This window comes from Colletotrichum siamense, assembly GCF_013390195.1.
Source record: "Colletotrichum siamense strain Cg363 chromosome Unknown KSG_Cg363_contig01, whole genome shotgun sequence".
Taxonomy (NCBI): Eukaryota; Fungi; Ascomycota; class Sordariomycetes; order Glomerellales; family Glomerellaceae; genus Colletotrichum; species Colletotrichum siamense.
Window position 1 is genome coordinate 7,887,525 of NW_023501014.1, and position 23,530 is coordinate 7,911,054.

Sequence of the window (23,530 nt, forward strand, 5' to 3'; positions counted from 1 at the left end):
AGCCTGACCCCCGAAACCGCTAATGTAATGTGACGTGACCTGTCAATTGCGCGGTTGGCCACGCTGTGAGTCTGTCCAATGGTACATGGCTCCATTCAATACCTTGTCGATCATCATGATGGTGTTGCCTTCAGATGGTAAAGGGTGTCTTTTTCTTTTTAAATCAGAAGTAATTCCTTTTGCTTCGGCACTTGTACATAGATTATTCATGTAAATCCTCATTCACTGCAAAATTCTTAACCTCCTTACTTCTGAATTACTTCAACTTCTGCGCAACAGCATCCATGCATCCCTTGAACATCTCGTCCAAAATGCCCGCCAAGACGGGCTTAAAGCTCGGGTCCGTCCAGTCTGAAGCCCCGGTCCAACTGAATTCCGTCTTGTCCCCTTCAATTCCAGTAAGTCGTAGCGTTCCTCTGGGGTTCGTTGTGTTCGGGACGCCGTCTAGGATGAGATAGCGAATGGTATGTGTTTCGGGGTCCGCCACCTCCAGACGCTCATGGACGACGGTGCCGTTATCGAATGTAAGAGTACGGACGGCTCCGATACCGAACCCGTCCAGGCTTGACTTGACTACGCCGGGGAACCAGAGTCTCTCCGATCCGAACGCGGAGATGATTGCCCACACTTCCGAGACAGGAGCCTCGATGACTCGGACAACCTCGTGCGTCTTTTCCTTCTCCATGGCGTCGGAAAGTGCGGAAAAGATGGGCAGTATTTAATTGGCAGGTTCTGAGAAAGTAAGGGGGGTAAAGTAGGTGTGGTTGATAGGAGATTAGGGAACATCGATGTTTGCCGCGAGTTAAATATCACCTGCTGGTAAGCATTATTCAGCGTTGTCCGAACGCCGGTGGGATGCCGCAGTGGGATCCGACAATAGTGACGTCCGCGGGTTGCGGTCAAGAAGGCCCGTTCTCTGTGCAATTTCAGGTCAATAACAAAGCTGCACGTCTAGACCGACCCGCGAGCCTAAAAGTAGGACCCGTGGCAACAGAAAATCAAATGTTTGTTTTCTCGAGGCCGAAGCTTTTTTTCCGAAAGCCTGCACGTCTAGAAACCCACGGGTTGAATGTATTGTATGTGTTGCCTTGATGTAGAGAATTCCAACGGGTTGTAAGTGTTTAATGAACTGAATTGTAACAATAAAAGAAGTATGAATTTGAACGACGCCAATTCAACGTTTCATCTGGGCTTTCCATAGTTTGCATACTTCTTGGAGAGACCCAGTCTGACACCTTCTTTAGTGGCCTTGTCAAGATCCTCGTCAGGCAACCCAAGCATATCGTTGGCCAAGCCATACTTGTGCTCGACATCGCCATCATTCGAGGGAAAGAAGATGCGGGTGTACATCAACCTTGAAAAGCCAGTCCTATCCCCACTCTTCAGCGCCTCATGGCCAGCCTTCCACCGCTCCTGCGTGTTCTCATGTGTGATAGTCCAGTCACTATCCGATGTTCCCGTGACACGCTTGACGCTCTCGAACATATCTCGCTGGGACACCAAAAAGCTGGAGATGTAGAACACCTCGTTAGCACGCTGTTGGATACAGGGAGACTTGTCGTCTTCGTTCTCAGGCAACAACTTGAGACTGAGAAAGGCTGCAAGGCCGCGGCCGCACTGGGACCATGTTGAGGTGTTGATCTTGATATTGCCATCGTCAAAGAGAATCAGAGACTTGTTCTTCATGTCAAAGCCGTACTGGTCAGATGAAAGACCCAAGCTGTACTCGTACCAGAAGCCTGGGGACATGATGATCCAATCACTGACGCCAAGCTCTTCAATGTCTTTCACCGCCCCCTCGAACGCGTGACCTAGGAGACTGTCTTTCATGAAAGAAGTGTTCTGCGGATCTGGGCACCAAGCATTTGGCATTACGTATGGAACACCGGCTTTAGCTGCGGCTCTGACGAGTTTGCCCTGAGTGTCCTGAGGAGCGCTGACGTTCATGGTAATGATGAGGTATTGTTGTCCCTTGAGTGCTTCGACGATAGAGTCCTCGTCATCGTAGTTCACCTTGGCTGCGATGACACCCTCGGGGAGTTTCGAATCGCTGTTGTAACGGGTGATGGCGGTTATTGTGTGCTTTCCGCCTTTGAGCAGCTCCTCGGTAAAGAATTTGCCCATGGTACCGGTAGCCTGCGTAGCGATTAGTCCGACTGTGATGAAGTGATAAATTCTATGAAGCAGAACTTACGCCAACAATGGCGACCTTCTCAATGCGGTTGATGAAGCCGGATGGCTGATCATTGGCGTATTTGGCGATTCTAGGAGCCATTGCGGTTAGGCTACTTTAGTTTGTGCGTCTACAACGAACTTGCTCAACTGATGAATGGGCAGAAGACTTAGATTATTACTGCGAGTGAAGATAATAGAGAAAAGCGAACCATCGTTTAAATAAATGTGAAGTTCCATTGGTGGGCTTCGGGTTCAGGCAGGCTCATGGGGATCGAAAATTGTTAACTCCGAACACCTGGCTGCTTCGGCAAGTCTGAAAGTGGCATCAATGCAATTCGAGATCCAGTCCGATCACCCGTAGGTACGTCCAGCAAAGCCGTAGATACGCGCTTTGGTTAGACTGAAAGATCCTGTGCAAGAATGGCCTCAATGACATGCAAGTTTCCACAGCGCTAGCCATCCTGCTTGTGAATTCCTAGTAATATTTTCGACCGACAGCACGATTTTGGTAACGTTGCCAGCCACCTACGATGTGAGGTATTCGGACTTAGGTCCTCGAATGCAGAAAGCCGTAATACAACACAGCTCTTGTTTTGTTTTGTCTCAAGTCTGCAGCATCTCAGCTTGCCCCCTCAATGACGGTGTGTTTTCTTTGGCCTCCATCAGTAAGACTAACACCGGAACGTCGGAGGTGCGACTTTCCTAAACAGGAAGCTTGCCACTCCTCACTTCCATTTCTCGGATTTTGCATCCGAGCGGCCCACGCAGCTGGGCAGGCCACATGGGGCATGCGAAAACTCCAGCGATGTGCCTAGCCCCGGAGATAACTATGTCTTTCTATGCTCCGCCGACTAGTAGATGTTAGCACACAGGCTAAGATTTCGGTGCAACTTTTGTCCTCGAGTGTCCGGCCCGTCGAGTACGTTTCAACCGGCAAAAACCAACGGATATGGTGAAGCTACTCGCCGGAAGGCACCCACATGATTCTCTCAATCATTAACAAGGCAAAATCACACTAGTGCGCAATCTCAAGAGTAGACTTTCGGGTGTCGGGCACTACTTGATTAGTCTTGGTCGCAAAAGCCCACCTTGAGGCCCGAAAGGGCGAGCATCCCACTTCCCGCACCGCACGGACGTTGGAGAATTTGGATGAGTGCCTTATTGAGTACTCTTCTCTCGGATAAAGTTCAACGAAAGGTGAGGCTTCAAAATGCTCAATACTCTTCCTCGAGTTACCCAAATTCACCCGAAGAACACCTGTTCTAGTTGTCGGTGCATCAAGTCTAGCTGCGAAGCAATCACGCGAATGAGACTTTCAACGCGCGCCATAAAGGTACAGCCATTCTTTTGTACACTTCCACCGAGTACCGTGCTCTTGTGAGTGGGAATAGATATTTACAATGAAGTAGACAACCATGTACAGAGAGTTTTCGGGTCCAAAAATAACGTCACGTTTACTCTGTGAGGTTGTCCTTCTCAATGGTGATTGAGTCAATTGTCCAGGTGATTCCGTTATCCTTAGTCTGCCATTCAGTGTGAGTTGCGTTGGTGTACGACACGATGTCACCAATGTTCTGAACGGCCTTGTTGAAGACCAAGGTGATGTTGTTGTATGCGTACGCATCAAGGGTACCGCAGCCATCGCCGTAGCACTCGTTGCCGGAGTAGAACACGGCAGGCCTCATGCCCTTGGCTATGAAACGAGGTTAGGATGATTTCTCGTATCTATTCGGCTTCGAATATCAACTTACAATCGGACTCCGAAGAGAGTAGCTTTCCCTTGGACCAGACCTTCTGGTCGATCATGTCGGTAGAGGAGTTAAGAGATACTACAATCGAGTTAGCCGGTGCGTTCTGTGTATATCGAATGAATACAGATGCAACTGACTCTCAAAGTCCAAGGTTGCGTTTTCGTCAACCTCAACGTACGGCTGGCCGATTTGCCCGTCGGGAGTGTAAGTGCTGGCAGCGACACACCATTGGGTGTTAGGAGCGCTGCAGCCCCATGCGGTGTTGTCAGGACCCCAGTTGAGCAAGGGTTGGACGAAGTTCATCTTCAGAACATCGCCGTTGTTCGGGTTGTCCTGGACACCGATCCACAGTGAGAGCCAGCGCTCATTCTCATTGCTCTTGACCCAGTCCTTCGGAGGAGTAGGAACCTCCATGGAATAGGTAGCCTTCGTAATGTATTGGCCGCCCGTCGTAGGGCCAAGATAGAACATGTTGCCATACTCGTAGTTGGGGTAGATGTCGGCCTTGGCTCCCAGAGCCAGGGCGGCAGCAGCGGCAAGAACGGAATTGCGCATCTTGAAAAAGTTTTGAGTTGAAAGTAAAACGAGCGACGAGAGATCCTGTCCCTGTGGTTGGTTGTAGTTGGTGGTTGAAAGAGTGTGTGAGGTCGGCCAAGGAGCTAGTGCAGATCGCCAAGTGCTTGAGATGCTTATATATGCTTCGAAGATTATGGGTTCATTTTAGTTGACACTGACCCCTGGTTGAAACAGCGCTTCGTAGAGGTGGACGAAGACTCTCGTGGGCCGATCTAGCCCACGGAGAAATTAATCCAACCCACCCGGTTAGTGCGGCATCCAACCGAGCAGCTGGATGCAACAGAAAGATGAGGGACGGCGCCAATCAATTTCTTTTCAAGGGGTAAAAAATGGGACGAACGCGTCAATCTTGGTACTGGAATGGGAAAGAAGAATGATACCAGCTAATGGGTTCAATCGCATCAGTCCATCTTCGCCTAGAGCCAGTGTCTGACAAAGAGGTTGAAAAAAATGGCTCCCCCTAACACGGCAATGATGAAAATTGGAATACGAAAATTGAAGGATTCTCAATTACGACTGGAAGCACCGCTGCCCGAGCGAAAACTTTCTGGAGCACTATTCGCGATGTGGCCCCTAAACCAAGGTAAGTGAAGTCATGGCGTTCAGGGCATGATGACTATCTCGCCCGGTTCTCTTTTCTCCTCTGCGGCATCCCACGCTTGTTCCCAATCCTCCAGCCGAAACTTATGAACTGGCCCCATGCCGGCCTTTCTCCCAAGGGGGAGAACTCCGGTTTCTACCATTTTGATGAGCCTTTCGGTCTGCTCCGGAGTGCACATCCACGTTCCCTTGATGGTAAGTCCACGGCCTAGAATGTCCATGTAGCCAAAGTTAACACCGGATAAAACGCTGCCCTCCAAGTTGACTTTAGCGCCGTGCCTGAGAACGTTCATGCAACTGGTAAAATGAGAAGAAGTGGCTGCGCCAGATGGAGACATGTCCCAAAAGGCGTCAGCTGACCCCCGACAAGCCTTACGGAGCATCTGAGTGTCCTGCTCGACGACATTGGTGAGTTTGACAGTGGAGACGCGAGCGTTGATGGACGCAATTTGCTCGAGAACTGGCCCATTGCGCCCGATGGCAATGACGTGTGCGCCCACAGCGAGGGCGAGGTGGACAGCTGCACTCCCATACCTCCCTGTCGCCGGGGCGACAATGACAGTATCTCCAGATTTGACATCGATGTCCGCAAGACCGCCGAATGGGACGAGCATACTGAAGAGATGTGTCAAGTCTTCCATTGTGTACCCAAGCCCATCTTGATCAATACTGCCCAAAAGCCTCTCTTCGTTTAACGGGCGGCAACTCTCCAGAGGAACCTTCGCGTAGTCGGCATACGTAGAGTTACGCCACTCTCCTCGGGACAGCTTTCGACTGCCCTCGTCAAACCCTTCCATCATTCCGGAGATCCATATTCCACCACGGTCCCGGGCCTGTATGTATGGATCAAAGAAGACCACTTGCCCGTGTTTCAGTCTTGTTGCGTCGGGCCCGATGTCGATAATTCTGCCGATGGACGCAAATCCAGGGGTGAAGGGAAATGGCAAAGGATATCCGCTGCTCGGGTTTCGATACACATTCGGAGAGTTGGCTCTGACGGAGACAGCAATGACTTTTATGACTGCATCTCCTGCGTTTGCAGCTGGCTTCTCGCGTATTTCAAAAATTGCGTCCTGTCCCGCCCCGGGAAGAACAACAGCTCGATTTGTAGTGGTGTTTTCTGAAGACATGTTGAATACAGAAGTCAAATTACATGTACAACAGATGACAAAGATACTATAGCAACTGCTTCCCGTTTTGTAGTACGGTCTGTTGACTTCGTACTCGTAACCGGACTGTTGACGGAATTTTAAGCGGAAACTACGGGAACTGTTTTATGGCCTTACTTAGTCTAGCTCATTGCGGAAATCTGAAAAGCGCGTGTCTTGATTCCCGTACAGGCTTGCCAAGTCTCGAATGACCCGCTTTGGAAAGGAAAGAAGACCACGACTTAGCCAGCTAAGCGGAGTTTTTTGTGGTTGCGGACTTGCAATTAGTAATTCACAAACTCCGCAACCCTGCTTCCATAAAGTTGTACTCAAGGATGCAAATTCATCGGCCATTGCGTTGAATGCAAAATGCTCGCCAAAGGGCCTAGAAAATCTTCCGTGTTGTGCATGTGGGCTTTTTTCTAATTCCTGGTGTCTCGAGCGGGATTGTTCAGAGCTCCTTATTTAATTTAGCAAAATACTTCCGATGTTGTAAGCATGATGACGCAGGTTGAACTCCCGACAATACATACGAAAACCGACCTGATCTGCTTATGCGATGGTCGTAGTCTTCAACTTGATATTCATAACGACAACAGATACTGCCTGCCTTTCTGGCTGTTTTCTTTCCCGTTTCGTTTTCCTTTCTTTTGGCTGAGAAGTAATCGAAGAGGCTGGGTGCGGACTATATAAACACCTTCGAAGAATTTTTCGTACATATATTACTTACGGAAAGAAACGTCCAAGAAAATGCAAGAAATCAATAGTTTGAGGTTGCTTCAGTTATGATCGCCGTAGGTGGTAACGTAGTGCCAGCAGAACGAGATTCTGAAAGCAGCCTAGCGTCTGCGCACGGCCTCTAAAACACAGTGATGTTCGATGATCAGGATAAGTCAGCAAGTATTACCTCCACTGCACACAACCCGCTTCGGCACACCGCTCCCCGTCACAACGTGCCCGAGTATTCAACGCAAGCATGGCAGAGGCAGCTGATGCAGTCAACGTTCTGTCTAGATTCTTATCAGACGAAAGAATTGATGGAGTCTCAGGGGTCAATCGGTTCTTCGAGTCGCTGCCAACCTCCCAGCCTCGGAATGTGACACCAGCCGCGCCACCTACCGACGCCATAGTCTTCTGTGCTTCGTCCGTGCTCGCCTTGGCCGATGTTGTTTTCTCTGCATTCAATGGAGGAGAACCATCTGGTAACTCTGCACTTGACCAAAAGATTGATCTGTGAGTGTGAATACCTATTCAGTGAGATTGGGCGTCCACAAGAAAAGGAGACTGACCCATGCCTCCAGAGACGGGAGACGCACAGTCCTGGTGCTTTGCGGCGGCATCGGTCACTCTACCCCGTTCTTGTATGACGCAGTTGCCAGACATCCCACTTACAACGCAATCGCAGACGAAGTTCAGGGGAAACCAGAAGCACGCGTCTTGCAGCTGATTGCCGAGCGCTGGTTTGGGATTCAAGCCCTCGAAGCCGGTCCGGAGGCTGCCATGGTGCTCAGTAATGACCGAGATAAGTTTGTTGTCGTAGTTGAAGATCGTTCCACAAACTGTGGTGCAAACGCATCCGAGTCTAAGCAAGTTCTTGAGGCCTGTGGAATTACCTCACCGCGGTCGATCATAGTTGTACAGGATCCCACTATGTCAAAGAGGACCGTTGCAACGTTTGAGAAGACGTATGCCATGAACCACAGATCTACACCTCACATCACCAGCTGGCCAACATTCACGCCAAAGGTTCACGTCAAATCTGGCGTGAATGAGGAGGGAAAACAAGATCTACTAGCACTGCTCCAGTACTCCGGGCAACAAAGCCGTGGCATTACCTCAGATGGCCTATGGGACATGGGACGTTTCGTGGACTTACTGATGGGGGAGGTGCCTCGTCTCAGGGATGATGTAAATGGTTATGGTCCCAATGGCAAAGGATTTCTCGTACATGTGGATATTCCGGAGGAGGTCGAACGTGCCTGGAAATACCTTGACAACGCAATTGGGGCCGCAGGACGAGATCGATAGATGCATGCACTGAGTGTAACATGACTGTAATTCCTACCTAGTAACCGATGAGAGTGCTTGAAGCTACTCTAGCGCAGAATCATAGCTTGTTTCAAGTACTGATTTGATATTCGTATTCCTAGGGGTTTGGGGAATGGAATAGAATTTCCGATGCAGCAATGCCAACATCACTGGAAACTATTGTTTTCGTGAGATGCTATGGCTTGTAAAGTACACCTGAGCCCATGAGCGACTGTACAAAGCCTGTGACTGATTTGATAGCCACTGCTGCAAGATTGCGAGCACCTTCAAATGTCGGGTCGAATGATGCCACAGTCAAAGAGACAGGCTCAGTGGCCGTGGAGATCTCTCTGAAGCAGCCGACAATGTCCGGCTCCAACAGGCCACCAGGCGCTGCAAACCGATTGGCTTTCCCGATAGAGACGTCCAAAGAGTCGACATCGAAATGCACCATTGTGGGACGAAGTTGCTTTCGTTGCAGCACTGTGCTGAGTCCTGCTTTGAAGTCGACTTTCTTCTCAGTATCGCCCCAGATCACGTCGAAGCCAGCCTCTCCTACCCGTGCTCGCTCCAAGTGGTTCACATCTCTCATTCCCACGTGCACAAGACGCTCCAAATTGATAGAGCGATGCCCGGGAACAGTCTCCAGCATTGCTTTCCAGCATTGTCCCGCTAGCATGGCAATGGGCATCGAGTCGAAATAGCCGCTCGTGACAGTATCTGGCGTGTTGAAATCATCATGCGCATCGAACCACACGCACCCAAGTTCTGCGTCTCCAAAGTCTTGCGCTGTATGCAGCCCGGCGGCCACCCCGACAGCAGAAGTGCAATTTCCAGCGAGAACGATGGGAAACGCGTTCCGCCGCCGCTCTTGTGCGACAAGTTTTGCTGTGTGTCGGACAAACTCGAAGCTGCGGCCAATTTCTCCTTCAAATTCGTCTACCGGCTCCACGTATATCTCACGCAACGGTAGGCCAAGGTTGCGGAGGCTTTTGGATAAGCCGCATGCCTTGAGAAAGGCAGGGCCTGCTCCAGGTCCTTGGTCGCGAAGGCCGACATGATAAGGGGAGATGATCAACGATAGGCATCGAAGGGGTGCTTTGGCCATTATGATCCTCCGTGTAATGCCAAACGACAACTAAAAGAGGGTGATTTGAATGAAACGGGATCTCTGGAAAGTTTGGACAAGAAAGCTAACGGTGCGAATCAATCCTCCAAACGCTTTCGGTCTTCGCCAGAGAGAAGTCAAGTTGTGGGGTGCATCGGTCATAGGCTAAGTGGAGAGCGCTGTCAAGTGAAGGGCGCGTCGTAGAGATGAGAAACCCCGATACTGGCAAGTTTCTGCGGAGGTCAGAGGGCGACAATTGAAACCGGCGGGCCAAAATCCGTGCTAAGAGAGCCTGTTGAGGTTTGGACCGGAGTGTGATGTCATTGAATCAGTTTTATTGCTTCTTTAGGTTTCTAGTCAATTTCAATTCCAGAAGTCACACACCGGGGAATGACCTAAACGACCGCTCTTACAGCGTTTTACCTACCTACCGTCAGTATCGACGCGATTTCAGCTTCAGACATGCATATCACATTTCCAAACCCGGGCATGACGAAGGTCGGCAATTCTTGTTGCGGTGTTAAAGCAGGAGTTTTGTGGAAGGAAACACACTAGGAGACTTCGCGCTCGAGGGGCGAAGTAGAGCGCCGAGCATGCGTTGTTGGAACTGAGACATTCTCAACATGGATCCGTATGAAGACCATGACAACAGCTGTGAACCTAGTTGCGAGAGGACCGAAGAATGGCAAATGTGTTGGTATTTATGAACGTATTTGGTGGGTAATATGGGAAAATGATCGCGTCGAGATTGGCCTATCACTTGTTTTATTTGTACATCTAAACGGTGCAAGTCCCTGACAGAACACTTGTCTTCAAGAGACCCAGTTCATGTTTACCGCCCGCTGATGAATCTTCCATCGTAATATCAAATGTCGTGCTCCACCCGCTTGCGTCAAGGGTGGCATTGGCACGAAAATATTGAAAACCACTTTTTTCCAAGCCTGGAACTGAAAGGAACGGCACGCTTTCCACTTCCAACCTTGGGAGCAAGACACCTGGTCGAGCGACGCGATGGGCAAGGTGCAGAAGAGGTTGGGTGCTTCCACCAGCTAACTCTTTGCGCAGAGCTATAACCAGAGACAAGTCTCGAGTCGTACCGGTTCCCGTGACGCATGAATCTGTTTGTTGGTACAGCAAGTCGGAATCCACAGGATATCCACCAGTGTTTGAATTGTCAAGAATGAATGTTGTACCGGTAGAAAGTGTCTTGAGCAGAATGTTGAAATTGCTGATTCCAGTGCTGGCGTTGATTGATCGGGAAAATTCGAACCAGGTGAACGTGTTGCCCCAGAAGCCATACGACTGGCCACCCCTGCTGCGGGCGCGGCTGGCCACAATCATATCTGCGTCTCGGGACCCTTGGCGATCCAGGTAATCCAATGATACTTCCAGGTCATCACCGTTGATACCCGTTTCCGCATTATTACGGACTCTAATGCGCCCTTCAAACAGCAGGCTGCCGTCCGATTGCAGCCGAGGAGGATCCACGTAGGGTTTGACATCGACAATATCTAGTGGCTCTGTCAATATCACTGACGCGGGAACGGTATCGATCATGCGCTCGAAGATTCGGGTGCACTTTGACTTGAATGTGACAGGATCCGAGAGAGAAGACATGGTAGCGTTACCGTCGGAACCAAAGATGCGCTTGTCCGAGTTCATTGTGTCGTTCGCCCCGACCACCAGAGGGTTAGCTGTCTCGTTTTCAAGATACTCAGTCACAACTGCGTTGTCGAAGTTGGTCGGAGAAGTATCGAAATGAGCAATGTTCTCTTCGGAAGTCTCGCCGGCTACCATTTCTGGGAAGTCGACACTATGTATGTTGCCCAAGCTGTGACCGCATGCTACCATTGTAATCATGTCCTCTGCATACGTCTTGTTAGGGCGCACACTGATATGGGCCTTTCCAAAGGCTGTGGTCTTACCATCGTTGAAGCCCGCCCTCTTAAATGTTTGGCGCGTACTTTCAAGGTCATCTTCCGGCTTGGGAACCCCGGCAGGTCCTGCTTCAGTTGCGTCGATACGACCGGCTCGGAAAGGAATTTTCGGCCCGTCACACGCCGCAGCTGCAGCCACGACGCTGAGAGCTAGAAGATCAGAGACTGAGGATCTAGGCGTGAGAAAATCCCACATTGCTGCAAACGTGTTGTTGAAAGCAGAGCCGATGTTCTCAGGCCGCTCAAGCTCGAACATGAGTGATGCATCAAGCCCACCAGTGCCAGTTGCCGCGTCGAACGTAGACATGTCGTGGAATGCACTACGTATCCACTCGGCCGAATTCTGGACCCCAGGCATACCTGAGCCATGGCTACAAGGCGTGACCACTGCGATTTCTATTCGTCAGACCCTAAGATGAAATGAAATAGACGTGAAGTGAGTTGAAGATGAACACAAACAGTCAGAGAAGCCAAATCGGATGTAGCCCGAATGCATGGCTAGAATGTCCTCCAAATGGTCGTACTTGGAAGGCCAAACATATGATTCCGATGCTGAAACCAAGAGGCCCACCATTAGAAGAGATGATCTCGCCATTTCGAGGTCTTATCTAATGGGATCGAAAGCTTGGAGAAACTTTCTGGAGCAAAACAAAATCGTGTTTCTTGTCGAACGCGCCATCCAGACTTTTAAACCGTACCCAGTCCGTCAGCATCGCCAAGATCGCCAATGCAACCTGCCTTCTTCGTCATCAAAAAGAACCGGTGGGATAGAGTAAAATCACACGAGGGCCCACCGAATACGAGAGAGCCTGGAAGTCACCTTCTAGATTATGCTTAATTTGTTGCCGAATTTGCAGGTCCACCCGTTCGACTGACCCTTTCCGACCAATAGAGAGTACTGCTTTACTACGATGTCCTCTTCCTATCTGGAGTGCAACACTGATACGAAATTGACAAATACGCAAGAAGACAGACATGGCCTGAAGAGAAATGCATGTTTGAGCCCTTATCAAATGAGCCCATCATTTCGATTTAGCGATATCAAAAGAAGGCTAAAGCGTTTGGTGGGCTGGCCACTGCTCTAGGAACCTACACTCTGTTACGTTAACAGCATCCACCCCCCCTTTTTACCAAAATTACACATATATAATCCCTATATATATATAAAAATTTGCCTAACGCTATATAGATATTTATAGTATAGTAATTAACTTATTCTAATAGTTTTAATTAATCTATTTCTATTAAATCTTATTATTTAAGGGTATTATAATACCTCTTAAACGCTACTATATAGTTTAGTAAGTAAATAATAACTTTTCTAAGTATTATATATTACTTATTACTAATAGTATATAGAAATAATAATATATATAATAACTAATATAGGATATTACTAGAGATCCTCTTTAACGCTCTACTTTACTATTAATTAGGATTATTATACTTACTAAGAGGGTTTATTAAGCTACTATTACTAAAGAGGCTACTAAGGAGGTTATTATTACTAAAGTTAAACTTAAGATTAATAATTTAGTAGTAGCTAAGTTTATATTATGAAAAAAGTATATATTTATAGCTCCTCTATTATTATAAAGAGCTCTAAAAGCATTTTCTTACTAAAAAGTAATAATAATATAGAAGAAGTAAAAGAAAGATCTATTATATATAATCTAGCTCTAAAGTACTCTACTTTTATTAATATTACTATTTTAATTAGACTTAATTTTAGTTAACTTAACCCCTTATTAAACTACTTAATTTATAGATAATATACTTATAGCTTCTTACTATAGCGTTAATAATATATTTATATTATTCTATAATATATTTAAAGAGGAGGATAATATAAGTAATAAGGAACTAATTCTACTATAAATCTAAGTTACCTATAGTTTAATATTTAAGGGTAATAGTTTATTTATTTTTAATTTAACTATTAAGAGTATTATATATAATAAATTTAGTATTACTCTTATATTAAATATAAATAGTAGAGACTAAGAGGTAGATAGTAATATCTAACTTAAAGTAGAAGTAGTTTATTTATATATTATAAAGAAAGTTAATATTACTATTATTATTACTTAGAGGAAGCTTACTAATATATCTAAACTAATATTAATTTTTATTTAGGTCTATCTATCTACTAAAAAGGTTACTTAGCTAAATATTCTATAAGTTAATATTATCCCCTCTCTTAAATAAGCTAAAAAGAGGAGTAAAGTTTACTTTACTATTAAATAGTAATATAGCGCTATATTAATCTCTAATAGTATAATAACTAATATATAAACGTCTTAAAAAGGTAGCTAAATAGGTGTTTTAGCTAGTATATAAGAGGTAATTAATTATAAAGCTAATAATCCTATAAATATTAAGTATTAGAAAGAGGGAATATATAGATAACTTCTCTATATATATATCTACTTAAAGTACTAAAAATATAAGAATAATTTAAGTAATAAGAAGTTTAATTAATACTATATATTAAGCTAAAAGTATTATAAGATTAAATCTTACTATATAGAGAAGTAAGTAAAAGCTATTATAACTAAATAAGCTAGTATTAATAATATAGAACTACTTAAAGAACTACTTAGTGAGATTTTTTATAATTAGTTTATAGAGGATTAAAAATACTAGAGTAAGAGAAATAAGAATATTATTAAGGTTAATAATAATTAATAGATAATAGTAATAATAGAAGAGAAGGCTAAAAATGCTATACTTCTATTATTAAGGTTAAAATCTAGCTTAACTAATACTAATAGTAATACTATTATTAATATATATAGTAATATAGGGGCGTTAGATTATTATCTTTAATATCTTAACCTATATATATAGCTATTACTACTAGTAGTGCTACTACTACTATATTAGCTATATATAAATATTTTATAGTATTTATTACTAACTTTTCTGCTATTAAATATTCTAAGTATTTATTAACTAAGTATTATACTCTTAATTTATTTATCTTTATTAGTAGTATTAGATTTACCTTAAAAAGCTTTAGATTAAGTAGCTAGCTTTATTAAGTAGTTTATATCTATCTATAGTAAGTGATATAACGTTAATAAAGAGTTTAGAAAGAAGTTATAGAAACTATAATTAATAGATAGTAGTTTATAAGTAATTTATAAGTTATTAGATATTTAGTTTACTAAATAGGGTTTTATTTAATATTTTACTAAAGATATTAAGAACTTAATTAAATCTTTTATAGATAATAGTACTTATTATAGAAAGTAGTTTAATACTTTCTCTAATATAGTATTTTACTTTAAACTTTATTTAAACTATTAAGAGTTAGAGGGAGATATTTATATAAGAATATATATTAAATTACTAAGAGGGATAATAGTAGCGCTAATTAAAAACTCTATAGTATTAGTTTTAAGTGAGTTAAGGTTATCTTAATATATTAACATTTTAGTGCTATATTAATCTATTAAGTAAGAGATTTATAGTATACTAGTTAAAGTTAGTTAATATAATAAGTATATATAGAGCTATTTATTATTAAATATAGCTAACTTTATAAGCGTTTTAAAACTCTTTAGTTTTATTTTATTATTACTACTATTAGTATTATAGATATTATCTATATAGTTATAGATTAAATAAGATGAAGTTAAGTAAAGTGATAAGGATAATTAGATTGAAATCTTAAGTAATATATTATTAATAGAGATATATTATTTAGAAGAGGATAATAAAAAAGAGTAATATAGTAAGAGTAGTATAAAGTTTAATTATATATATAATTTTTTATATAATATATTTAACTATAGAAAAGTCTACTTATAGCTATAAATTTAATACTACTGCTCTATATATATAAAAGTAATAGAATTACTATTATTTTAGATCTATAAATAATATACTTCAGTCTATCTTAATATTAGTTAGAAGTAGTTAAAGTCTCTAACTATAGTTAAAGTCTCTAATTATAATAATATATTATTATTATAAATTATTATTATAAGTATTAATAATATATTTTAGCTGTTATATAGGTAAAATTAATATATATATATAGCTACTAATAAAAATAATAGATAATAGTATATTTTTTATATTCTAGTGCGCTTATAGCTAACCTTTTAGTAATCTTATTAGCTATAATTATAGATTTAATAATTAACTATTATATAATAATATAATTAAGATTTATTATATATAAATATATAATAAAAATTTAGATTACTTATTAATATTTAATACTTATAGCTTATCCTCTTTTTTATAGTTTAATATTATTAAATATATACTCTATCCTATTAAAGTTAATAAATAAATAGTAGAAATAGCTCTTAATCTAGGGTAGATAATACTTAATCTCTATAGTATAGTTATATAGATATTCTATAAAATCCTAAGTATTATTCTTATTATTATTCTATTTTAAATATATCTTCTTAATATATTACTTTAAATTACTAAAATACTCTTTAATAAAGTTAAAGTTTAGTGAATATAGAGGTAGAAACTTAAAATAGATATTTAATATTTAATATAATATCTTAATTTAAGGTATATAATAATAAGAGAGGTTATTTATAATAATAATAGAGTTTAGCTTTAGAAAACGCTTACACTTTAGGATAAAGTATTTTTATAACTAATAAAAGAACTTATTACTATTAATTATACTATAGTATATAGTTAAGTATAAGATACTACTTAATATAAAGGCTAGTAGGATTTATATATAAGAGTTTTAAAACTAATTAATCTCTATAGTTTAAAACGTAATAAGCTTTTTTAGTACTTATTTAGTCCTCTATATCTTAGTATTCTTATTAATATTAGATTTATTAATAAATATTAGCTAGTTAGGGTAATATTATTATATATAGTATAAGTACTTATATTATAAGTTATTATTTTACTAAGTAGTAATAATCTTAGACTTCTTATTTATTTAGCTAGCTAAGTTTAATTATTAACTAATTATAAAATAATTAATTTAAATCTTAAAAGCTTTATATAGGAAATCTTATATCTCTTTAAGAGATAGATTACTATAATACTATAGTAGTTTAAGAAGCTCTATATAATACTATATTTCTATCTTTTATTAACTCTAATAGTACCTCTTATATTTTTATATTTTACTAGTGATATTATATTATAATCTATATTATTAAATTATTTATTTAGTATAGTTAATAATACTTATTAGTTTATAGGTCTTTTAGTCTTTAAATAGTAGTATTATTATAATTATTAATAGCTATAGATTTAATATTTTAGGCGCTATTATATTATTATTATTACTTAGTATCTTTCTTAATATATTTAATATAATAAACTATAGATATATACTAATTAGTAGTAAACTATAAATAATAAAGTATAATCTATATAGTAGTAAACTTTTACTTAATATTATAAATAAGCTAAGCTATTAGGAGATTTATTAATCTTATTAACTATTAAAGTATTTATTCTAAAGAACTATATTAAGTTTCTTAATATACTTATATATTACTTAGAGCTATATAAACTATATACTAAATAGATATATAAAGTTATATAGTAAATCTCTTTTTCTATTTTTTAGTAAATATTATCTTAATCTTTTATAATAAAAATAGACTTTTTATTAGTTAAATAGTATAGAGATAAAGTAACTAGTTAAGTTAGTAATACTTTAATAAGTAGATTAACTACTATAGAAATATAAAATATATACTTTATATCTCTATTATATAGTTATATATTTAAATACTACTAGGACTATAGTAATTAATAGTAATTAAGGTATTAGTAATAACTTTAACGCGTTTTACATGCGATATAGAGAAATACGCGTTATAGCGTAAAATTAGCTTTTTTTCATGTTTTTACATAAGCGGGGAAAAAAAAGGGGGGCGGACGCTGTTAACGCAATGGAGTGTAGTGGGGACGGTTAGATAAATAATTATCTAGACCCTTGAGAACGGACAAAGAAGACCTTATATTTATCGATGAGCTCGACAGAAAGAATACATATTGGTGGATTGACGAGCAGAGGTGGGAGAGATCTTCTAAGTAGAATAACTCTCCTATCGGCATTCCCTATCTGGTAAGCAGCTATTTGTGCAGATGCCACTCCGTGTCCTTGCATGGCCAGACTTCAAGAGATCGTGTATCTCCACAGATGGCCGCGATTTGGTTGTTCTAGAGGAACTTGAGGAGTTTAATGGATGGCTTGACGCCTATGTTATTAGGCTTATATGTTTTGTAGAGCTTATTGAGTTCCTGTCGCCGCTTGAGTGTCATCGACTTATACTGGGCGAGGTACCCAAAACGAAGGACTACAATATCTCCTGGTCGTAAGACGTCTTTTCTGAGACCCTGGGCGGTCATTGCCTCCATTAATTTGTTGAAAGGAACTTTATGGGATGAAAAGGCATCGACGACAACCTCTTGCTTTTGCGCCCAAGCGTACCAGTCAATGAAGACAGCTCGGCCGGCAATGCCCTTGTGAGAAACGTCTGACCAAAATTTAATATCTGTTAGTGGCTGCGGTAAGTAATGGCAAACTCACGTTGTATGCCATTTGGTACGGGAGAGCCCGCAAAGTCAGCGGCGGTGCGTCCCATGTAGTAAAGCTAGATTGAACGCGTCAATCATCAATCCATTTGATGTATTGATGGCACCTGTGAAGATGCACAGAACTAACCCCTTGTTCTTGGTATGCGTAATGCCTAAAGCCGTCCCACTGGGAGCTGCACTGGGAATTGAAGCTCCACTGAAAGATCCCATCAGCTCGACTCATTGATCAAATACTCTAATTCGGGAAACCCGTTTGACACATACTTCGTCATCGTGAGCATGCTTAAGGGGTGCCTTATTAATGCTGTGCAACTCGAGAAGCTTCCGGGAAAACTTGGGGTACGAGGCGCCAGTCATAGACCAGCTTCAAACCCACTTAACTCAGCAAATAACCAATGGTGTTATGCCTGTGACGTACTTCAGAGAAATCCTTTGGCCGGTAATGATGTTTTCCTTGGCTGCACTGGCGACAATGTCGTCTGTGAGTAGATTGAGAGTGCCTAGCTGATCGTCGGGGCCCCAACGACCCCACGCATTGCCGCGTGGTCCATTCTTATCAAGAGGAAGATCTTTAAACGGTGGAAAATCAATCGTCGCCATTTTGAAGCTGGCCGTTGAAAGTTGCCCCAAAGAAACTGACAGGTGAAGAGATTGCACTCGTAAGGCATAGACGTGTTACACTCGGTGTGCTGGAACAACTCTGCAGGGGTTCAGCACAACGTCTCTCGCCCAACTTAATACAATACAGCGAGAAGCACCCAGCATCGACATATGGAGGAATACTTAGCCCCCTCGGCTGACAACGTGCGTTTTTTCACCATTTGTGTGTACCAGTCGCCTGTAGAAGGTGGTCTTTGGTGGATCTGGACTCGCCCCGAAGCTTTCCAGCGTGACACCGGAGTCGCCCCGCCGTCGGAAAGGCCCCGACGGAATTCTAGCCGAACACCTGAATCGAGCCTGCCGGGAATGGCTAAACCAAGTCTAGTCAGCGGGCTGGATGTTTCGATTCACAGACGAAGGAATTATCGGCGCCCTCTCCCGCTTGTCTGACATAGAATGCGGGGAGGATCAAAAGGGAAAGGATGCATGATCTTGGTACAAGCTGAGGGTCAGCAGATTCGAACGAGCAACAACAAGGATCCCGCCCGGCTCACCAACTCGTGACAAGGGATATCCAGTTTTAAAAATGTGAAATGCCCCCTTCCCCCCGGAATCGAGCTCATCAAATTCGGATCCTCCATGCGATTTACGCCTTTTGATTTTTCCTATTTGAAAACATGGCACAACAATCGGAAATCCGCAACCGTGAAATGGCCAAAATGGACGTCAAACACCTAGAGTTAGGTTCAAGCTCTGACCCATATGCAAGTCTGTCGCCAGAGGATAGGGAACTTATGAGAATCTATGAGGGAAAGAAAGGCAGAAAGATTGTCAAAAAGGTCAGTTGAGCTGGATTCACGACTCGCCGTTTGCCACATCAAGTGCGCAAAGACTTTTGACTTGTTTGTGTTACTAAGAAGGGTACCACCTAGATCGATTATCGCTTGATTCCAATCATGGGTATTCTATACCTTCTCTCTCATATTGACCGAGGAAACATCGGCAATGCGAAGATTGAGGGCATGGATAAAGATCTAGGGCTAACAGGCAACCAATACAATGTCGCGAGCACCATTTTCTTCGTTCCATACATCATCTTTGGTGGGCTGCATGCATTATTAAGTGATAGACCCAGTACCCATTGAAGCTAATCAATTTCCTTGACTAGAAATTCCTTCGAATATCATACTCAAAAAGGTCCGTCCCAGCATGTGGCTATCCGCCCTCGTTCTTTCATGGGGAACTGTAATGACTCTCATGGGAGTTGTGAAAGACTTTCGAGGGATGGTGATCTGCCGGGTCTGTCTTGGTCTTTGCGAGGTGGGTTAGTCCCTTTCTAGATGCTATGCCGAGATGAGAAAGTGCTGATAGAAGTTCATGGCGAATAGGCAGGTTTCTTCCCAGGCGCTGTATACATTGTGAGCACGTGGTATCCCCGACACGAGCTGCAACAGCGTCTCGCCATCTTCTATACTGCATCGGCATTTTCGGGTGCGTTGAGCGGACTTCTAGCCTTTGCAATAGCCAGAATGGATGGTGTGCGCGGCATTGAGGGCTGGAGGTGGATATTCCTCCTTGAAGGTGCAGTGACGATCGCTGCAGGTGCCGCAATGCCCTTCCTTATTCTCGACACCCCAGAGAAGGCGAAATGGCTTAACGAGGACGATAAAAGATTCATCGATGTACGTCTTCGTCTGTCTGGCGTTCGATCTGGTACCCAGGAAGGTGACAAGCTCTCTTGGCGACTACTTTTGGACACTCTGGTCGACTGGAAGATAGGACTTGGCATCCTTCTTGCTTGGGCTAACTCTGTGCCGAACGCCGCGTTCAAATTCACAATGCCTCAAATTATTAAGCAGCTTGGCTTTTCTACGGAAAAAGCGCAGCTGTTGACGATTCCACCGTATTTCTGCGGTGGCATATCGGCATGGCTCACGGGCAGATTTTCAGACCGATTCTCTTGGCGGATGCCTTTCATCATTGGACCGATGACTATCTTAGCAGTGGCACTTGGAATCTTGTTTCACTTCTCTTCGGATGTAGCCAATAATGTCCCAGCCATGTATGTCAGTGTCATCTTGGCACAGATCGGCATATATCCGCTTCTGCATGGCATAACTGCCTGGATAGGAAATAACCTCGCTCTCTCGTGGAAACGGTCCATTGGTATAGCTTGGCTGCTTGCCGCTGGTAATTTGGGCAGTAAGTGAAAGTCCGCAATCGCTCGCTGGATTCATCCTGCATTTGCTAATGAGTATTAGGCCTCATTGGAACCAATGTCTTCCTGGACAAGGAGGGCCCGAAGTATCCCACAGGATATGGCACTTCACTCGGTATTATCTGTCTAGGTCTAGTATCCGCTGTTCTTTTGGAATTTCTACTGTGTAGATTGAACAACAAGAAGTCCAAGTTGTCTCAGCACGAAGTCAGGGAGAGGTACTCTCAAGAACAACTAGACGGAATGGGGGAAAAGAGCCCGCTATATCAATACACCTTGTAGAACCTCAAGACTTGATATCTCTTGGGAAGGTTGTTTAAATACGCAGACCTTTCCACAAAATTCCACCTTATTCGCCCGTGTGCCCATCCATGGACAATTGTCAGTTGATCGAATCCAGACCCGCCGCATATTACCACACGTATCCAGTAGGAAACACCAGAACAAAAGTTTCTTAAATTTAGGTCAACTTCAGAATAGGGCTTCGATTGCAATTTGATTTCTGGGTGAATTTCCCAAGGAAGAACCATTGGTGGAAGGAATGTCGTTCTAGTTCACTAGTAGCGTGCTGTTCTTCCCCAGAATCAAAATCAATGGAATGAAATGTCCTATCCGTCATCTCAGCTCAGCTAAGGTATACCGGCACCGAAGTCTATATGCGCGAACCAATCCAAGATACTAGCCACTGGAACTGGATGAGGAGAGGGATGACGTATTTTGAAACAGTAGGTCTTGATCTAGGGGACATGTGTAGGTATAGTAGTCTTGGCATGGCAGTTCAGTACGAATAGATTGAGAGTAATAACAATTTTACAGCCTCAGACAATTCTCAAGATGCAAACCTCCATCCATTGGATTCGCCGGAGACTCTTTCATGCTCATCCAACTCTTTGTTCTTCTTCCGACAGTACCACTTAGTAACGAGGACAAAGATTACTGTCAAACCACACCCAACAATGATTGCGCCGCCTCCTGTCTGATAACATGGCTCCTGGTTTCGAAGGAAAAAGTACGGGGTGAACCAGTGAGAGACAGACGAGACACAGTTGGCAATAGCGATCAGAGCAGCCCTCTTGGTCCGTGGTCGTGGCACGACAGTTGTTTCCCAAGATATTTGAAGCTATTGTGGTCAGTAACAGACACTTAAACGCGCAGGGAACAGTCCGTAACACTTACATTAAGGCCGACAAATGGGCCAGTGACCAACAAGATCATGCAGAAATATCTGGCCCCAACGTTCAACGTTGTGATCATTACAACACATGCAACCAATGTCAACAGAATTGGCACTATGATGTGGTAGCCATGCTCAAGCATTCTCCCAGATGACCAGGAAACTGCCAGAGTTACAAGAAAGGCAATGATTGGAGGCGGCGCTTGAATGAGATACGTGGTGGTGTCCCCAAACCCAAGAGTGGCGAGAATCTAAAGAACATGTAAGTAAACGTGCAAGCCAAGGTTTTATAAGTATGGATAGATATAACCGACCGAAGGGAAGAAGTCTTTGTAAGACTGCGCAATGATGAGAAAAAAGTGGATAGCAGAGAAAAGGTACGTGAACGGGTCTTTGAGTGCCATCCACACCCCTCCCCAGTAATCTCCCTCGTCATCTTCAGCTCGACCGCCAGCCGACACAGTTTGTCTGTATTGAGCCATTTGTGACTCCTCAGCAGTGAGGAAATAGGTGCCAGTTGACTCGGGAAAGTTGGGGATAAACCAGAAGCTGACTAGACCAATCGTGATACTAACAATACCTGGACCGGTGTCAGAAAAGACAACATCACCATATGCACAGCAACTGACCTTCAAGTAGCAGAAACCATTGCCATGCTGACATTCCAGCTATGTCGTCCATATTCTGGAGGATACCGGCAGCCAGAAGGCCCGAAATAGCCTGCGAAATGGTGTTTCCAGCGTGCCAAATTCCCATACGGAGGGGAGACTCGTGCTTCGTGTACCATGAGGACGTCATGAGAGAAACAGCTGGGACAAACGGACCCTCTGTTAGCCCTACGACAAAGCGACACAAGAGGAATCCCCAGCCGGCAGTGACAGCAGGCATACATAAGGTGGTGACAGACCACCCGAGCATACAGCATGGAAGCAAGATTCGCGGCTTGCCTTTCGCAATGATGACATTTGCGGGAACCTGCGAGATGATGTATCCGACGTAAAAAAGGGAAATACCGGCGGACCACATGGTGTCGGGCATGTGAAGATCATCTTGCATGCCGGCTAGTCGCGCATTCGATACGTTGATCCGGTCCAAGTAACTTGACATGGTTAGTAATGACTTCTCTGTCGACAAATAGGCTTGAGATGGAGCAGACCCGGGGTCCGAAACTCACTTCATCATGAGCATGGCACAAACCATGGGTAGGAATTTCCAATCAAGACGTTTTCGAACGGCTTTGTCGAGTGCTTTGAGTTCTTCAGGGGTCTTATTCCTGATGAGGTCGTACCGCTCCAGTAGAGGGTCGCGGGCTGGGGCATTTTCTTCCCACTCGATCCCAACCTTGACATCGACTGAGCCGCGTGTCGAGTTACGAGAAAGCGTCATGTTTTCCGAGGTATGTCTGTGAGTTGAAGTAAGATGAATTGGGAATGAGGTAGGAAGTAGGAAACGTTTGGAAAAGGCACTCTTTGAAACGGTCGAGACCCTTTTGTACTTCAGGTTGTCATGACTGAGACTTTGAACGACCTGACCACGAGGTGACCACGAGCTCAATTCGGAAAAGCATGATGGTCGATTTTACAGCCACAAAGCTCCAGTTTCCCCGCATTGAGACCCCGTTTCCCCGCGGATCCAACGATCATGTATTTGTTGCGGGTTATCT

The 23,530-nt window shown here is 43.1% G+C and overlaps 10 protein-coding genes across 10 annotated transcripts; 2 read left to right on the plus strand and 8 right to left on the minus strand.

The window, feature by feature from the left end:
• Positions 1-256: 256 nt before the first annotated feature.
• On the minus strand, positions 257-685 carry CGCS363_v001999 (uncharacterized protein; the record flags this gene model as incomplete). The annotated part of the gene is made up of 1 exon (XM_036633848.1): positions 257-685. One exon carries the CDS (start codon positions 683-685, stop codon positions 257-259), a length of 429 nt encoding a protein of 142 aa, XP_036502053.1.
• A 497-nt stretch (positions 686-1,182) lies between these two features.
• Positions 1,183-2,275, minus strand: CGCS363_v002000 (uncharacterized protein; the record flags this gene model as incomplete). The annotated part of the gene is made up of 2 exons (XM_036633849.1): positions 1,183-2,136; positions 2,195-2,275. The coding sequence occupies 2 exons, from the start codon at positions 2,273-2,275 to the stop codon at positions 1,183-1,185; spliced, it is 1,035 nt and encodes a 344-aa protein (XP_036501241.1).
• Positions 2,276-3,629: 1,354 nt separating this feature from the next.
• Positions 3,630-4,481, minus strand: CGCS363_v002001 (uncharacterized protein; the record flags this gene model as incomplete). The annotated part of the gene is made up of 3 exons (XM_036633850.1): positions 3,630-3,868; positions 3,927-4,004; positions 4,064-4,481. 3 exons carry the CDS (start codon positions 4,479-4,481, stop codon positions 3,630-3,632), a joined length of 735 nt encoding a protein of 244 aa, XP_036501052.1.
• A 623-nt stretch (positions 4,482-5,104) lies between these two features.
• On the minus strand, positions 5,105-6,232 carry tdh (L-threonine 3-dehydrogenase; the record flags this gene model as incomplete). The annotated part of the gene is made up of 1 exon (XM_036633851.1): positions 5,105-6,232. The coding sequence occupies one exon, from the start codon at positions 6,230-6,232 to the stop codon at positions 5,105-5,107; it is 1,128 nt and encodes a 375-aa protein (XP_036501242.1).
• Positions 6,233-7,226: 994 nt separating this feature from the next.
• Positions 7,227-8,278, plus strand: ydcF (the record flags this gene model as incomplete). Its single annotated transcript, XM_036633852.1, has 2 exons — positions 7,227-7,483; positions 7,552-8,278. 2 exons carry the CDS (start codon positions 7,227-7,229, stop codon positions 8,276-8,278), a joined length of 984 nt encoding a protein of 327 aa, XP_036501243.1.
• A 196-nt stretch (positions 8,279-8,474) lies between these two features.
• Positions 8,475-9,386, minus strand: arg (Arginase; the record flags this gene model as incomplete). The annotated part of the gene is made up of 1 exon (XM_036633853.1): positions 8,475-9,386. The coding sequence occupies one exon, from the start codon at positions 9,384-9,386 to the stop codon at positions 8,475-8,477; it is 912 nt and encodes a 303-aa protein (XP_036501237.1).
• Positions 9,387-10,163: 777 nt separating this feature from the next.
• CGCS363_v002005 (WSC domain-containing protein) lies at positions 10,164-11,630 on the minus strand (the record flags this gene model as incomplete). The annotated part of the gene is made up of 1 exon (XM_036633854.1): positions 10,164-11,630. One exon carries the CDS (start codon positions 11,628-11,630, stop codon positions 10,164-10,166), a length of 1,467 nt encoding a protein of 488 aa, XP_036501238.1.
• Positions 11,631-17,497: 5,867 nt separating this feature from the next.
• Positions 17,498-18,475, minus strand: CGCS363_v002006 (uncharacterized protein; the record flags this gene model as incomplete). Its single annotated transcript, XM_036633855.1, has 5 exons — positions 17,498-17,814; positions 17,868-17,931; positions 18,003-18,071; positions 18,140-18,239; positions 18,294-18,475. The coding sequence occupies 5 exons, from the start codon at positions 18,473-18,475 to the stop codon at positions 17,498-17,500; spliced, it is 732 nt and encodes a 243-aa protein (XP_036501239.1).
• A 956-nt stretch (positions 18,476-19,431) lies between these two features.
• CGCS363_v002007 (putative transporter) lies at positions 19,432-20,975 on the plus strand (the record flags this gene model as incomplete). The annotated part of the gene is made up of 4 exons (XM_036633856.1): positions 19,432-19,576; positions 19,644-19,795; positions 19,864-20,677; positions 20,737-20,975. The coding sequence occupies 4 exons, from the start codon at positions 19,432-19,434 to the stop codon at positions 20,973-20,975; spliced, it is 1,350 nt and encodes a 449-aa protein (XP_036501240.1).
• Positions 20,976-21,522: 547 nt separating this feature from the next.
• On the minus strand, positions 21,523-23,253 carry CGCS363_v002008 (putative transporter; the record flags this gene model as incomplete). Its single annotated transcript, XM_036633857.1, has 5 exons — positions 21,523-21,813; positions 21,870-22,118; positions 22,182-22,447; positions 22,497-22,966; positions 23,042-23,253. 5 exons carry the CDS (start codon positions 23,251-23,253, stop codon positions 21,523-21,525), a joined length of 1,488 nt encoding a protein of 495 aa, XP_036501235.1.
• Between the last annotated feature and the right edge of the window lie 277 nt (positions 23,254-23,530).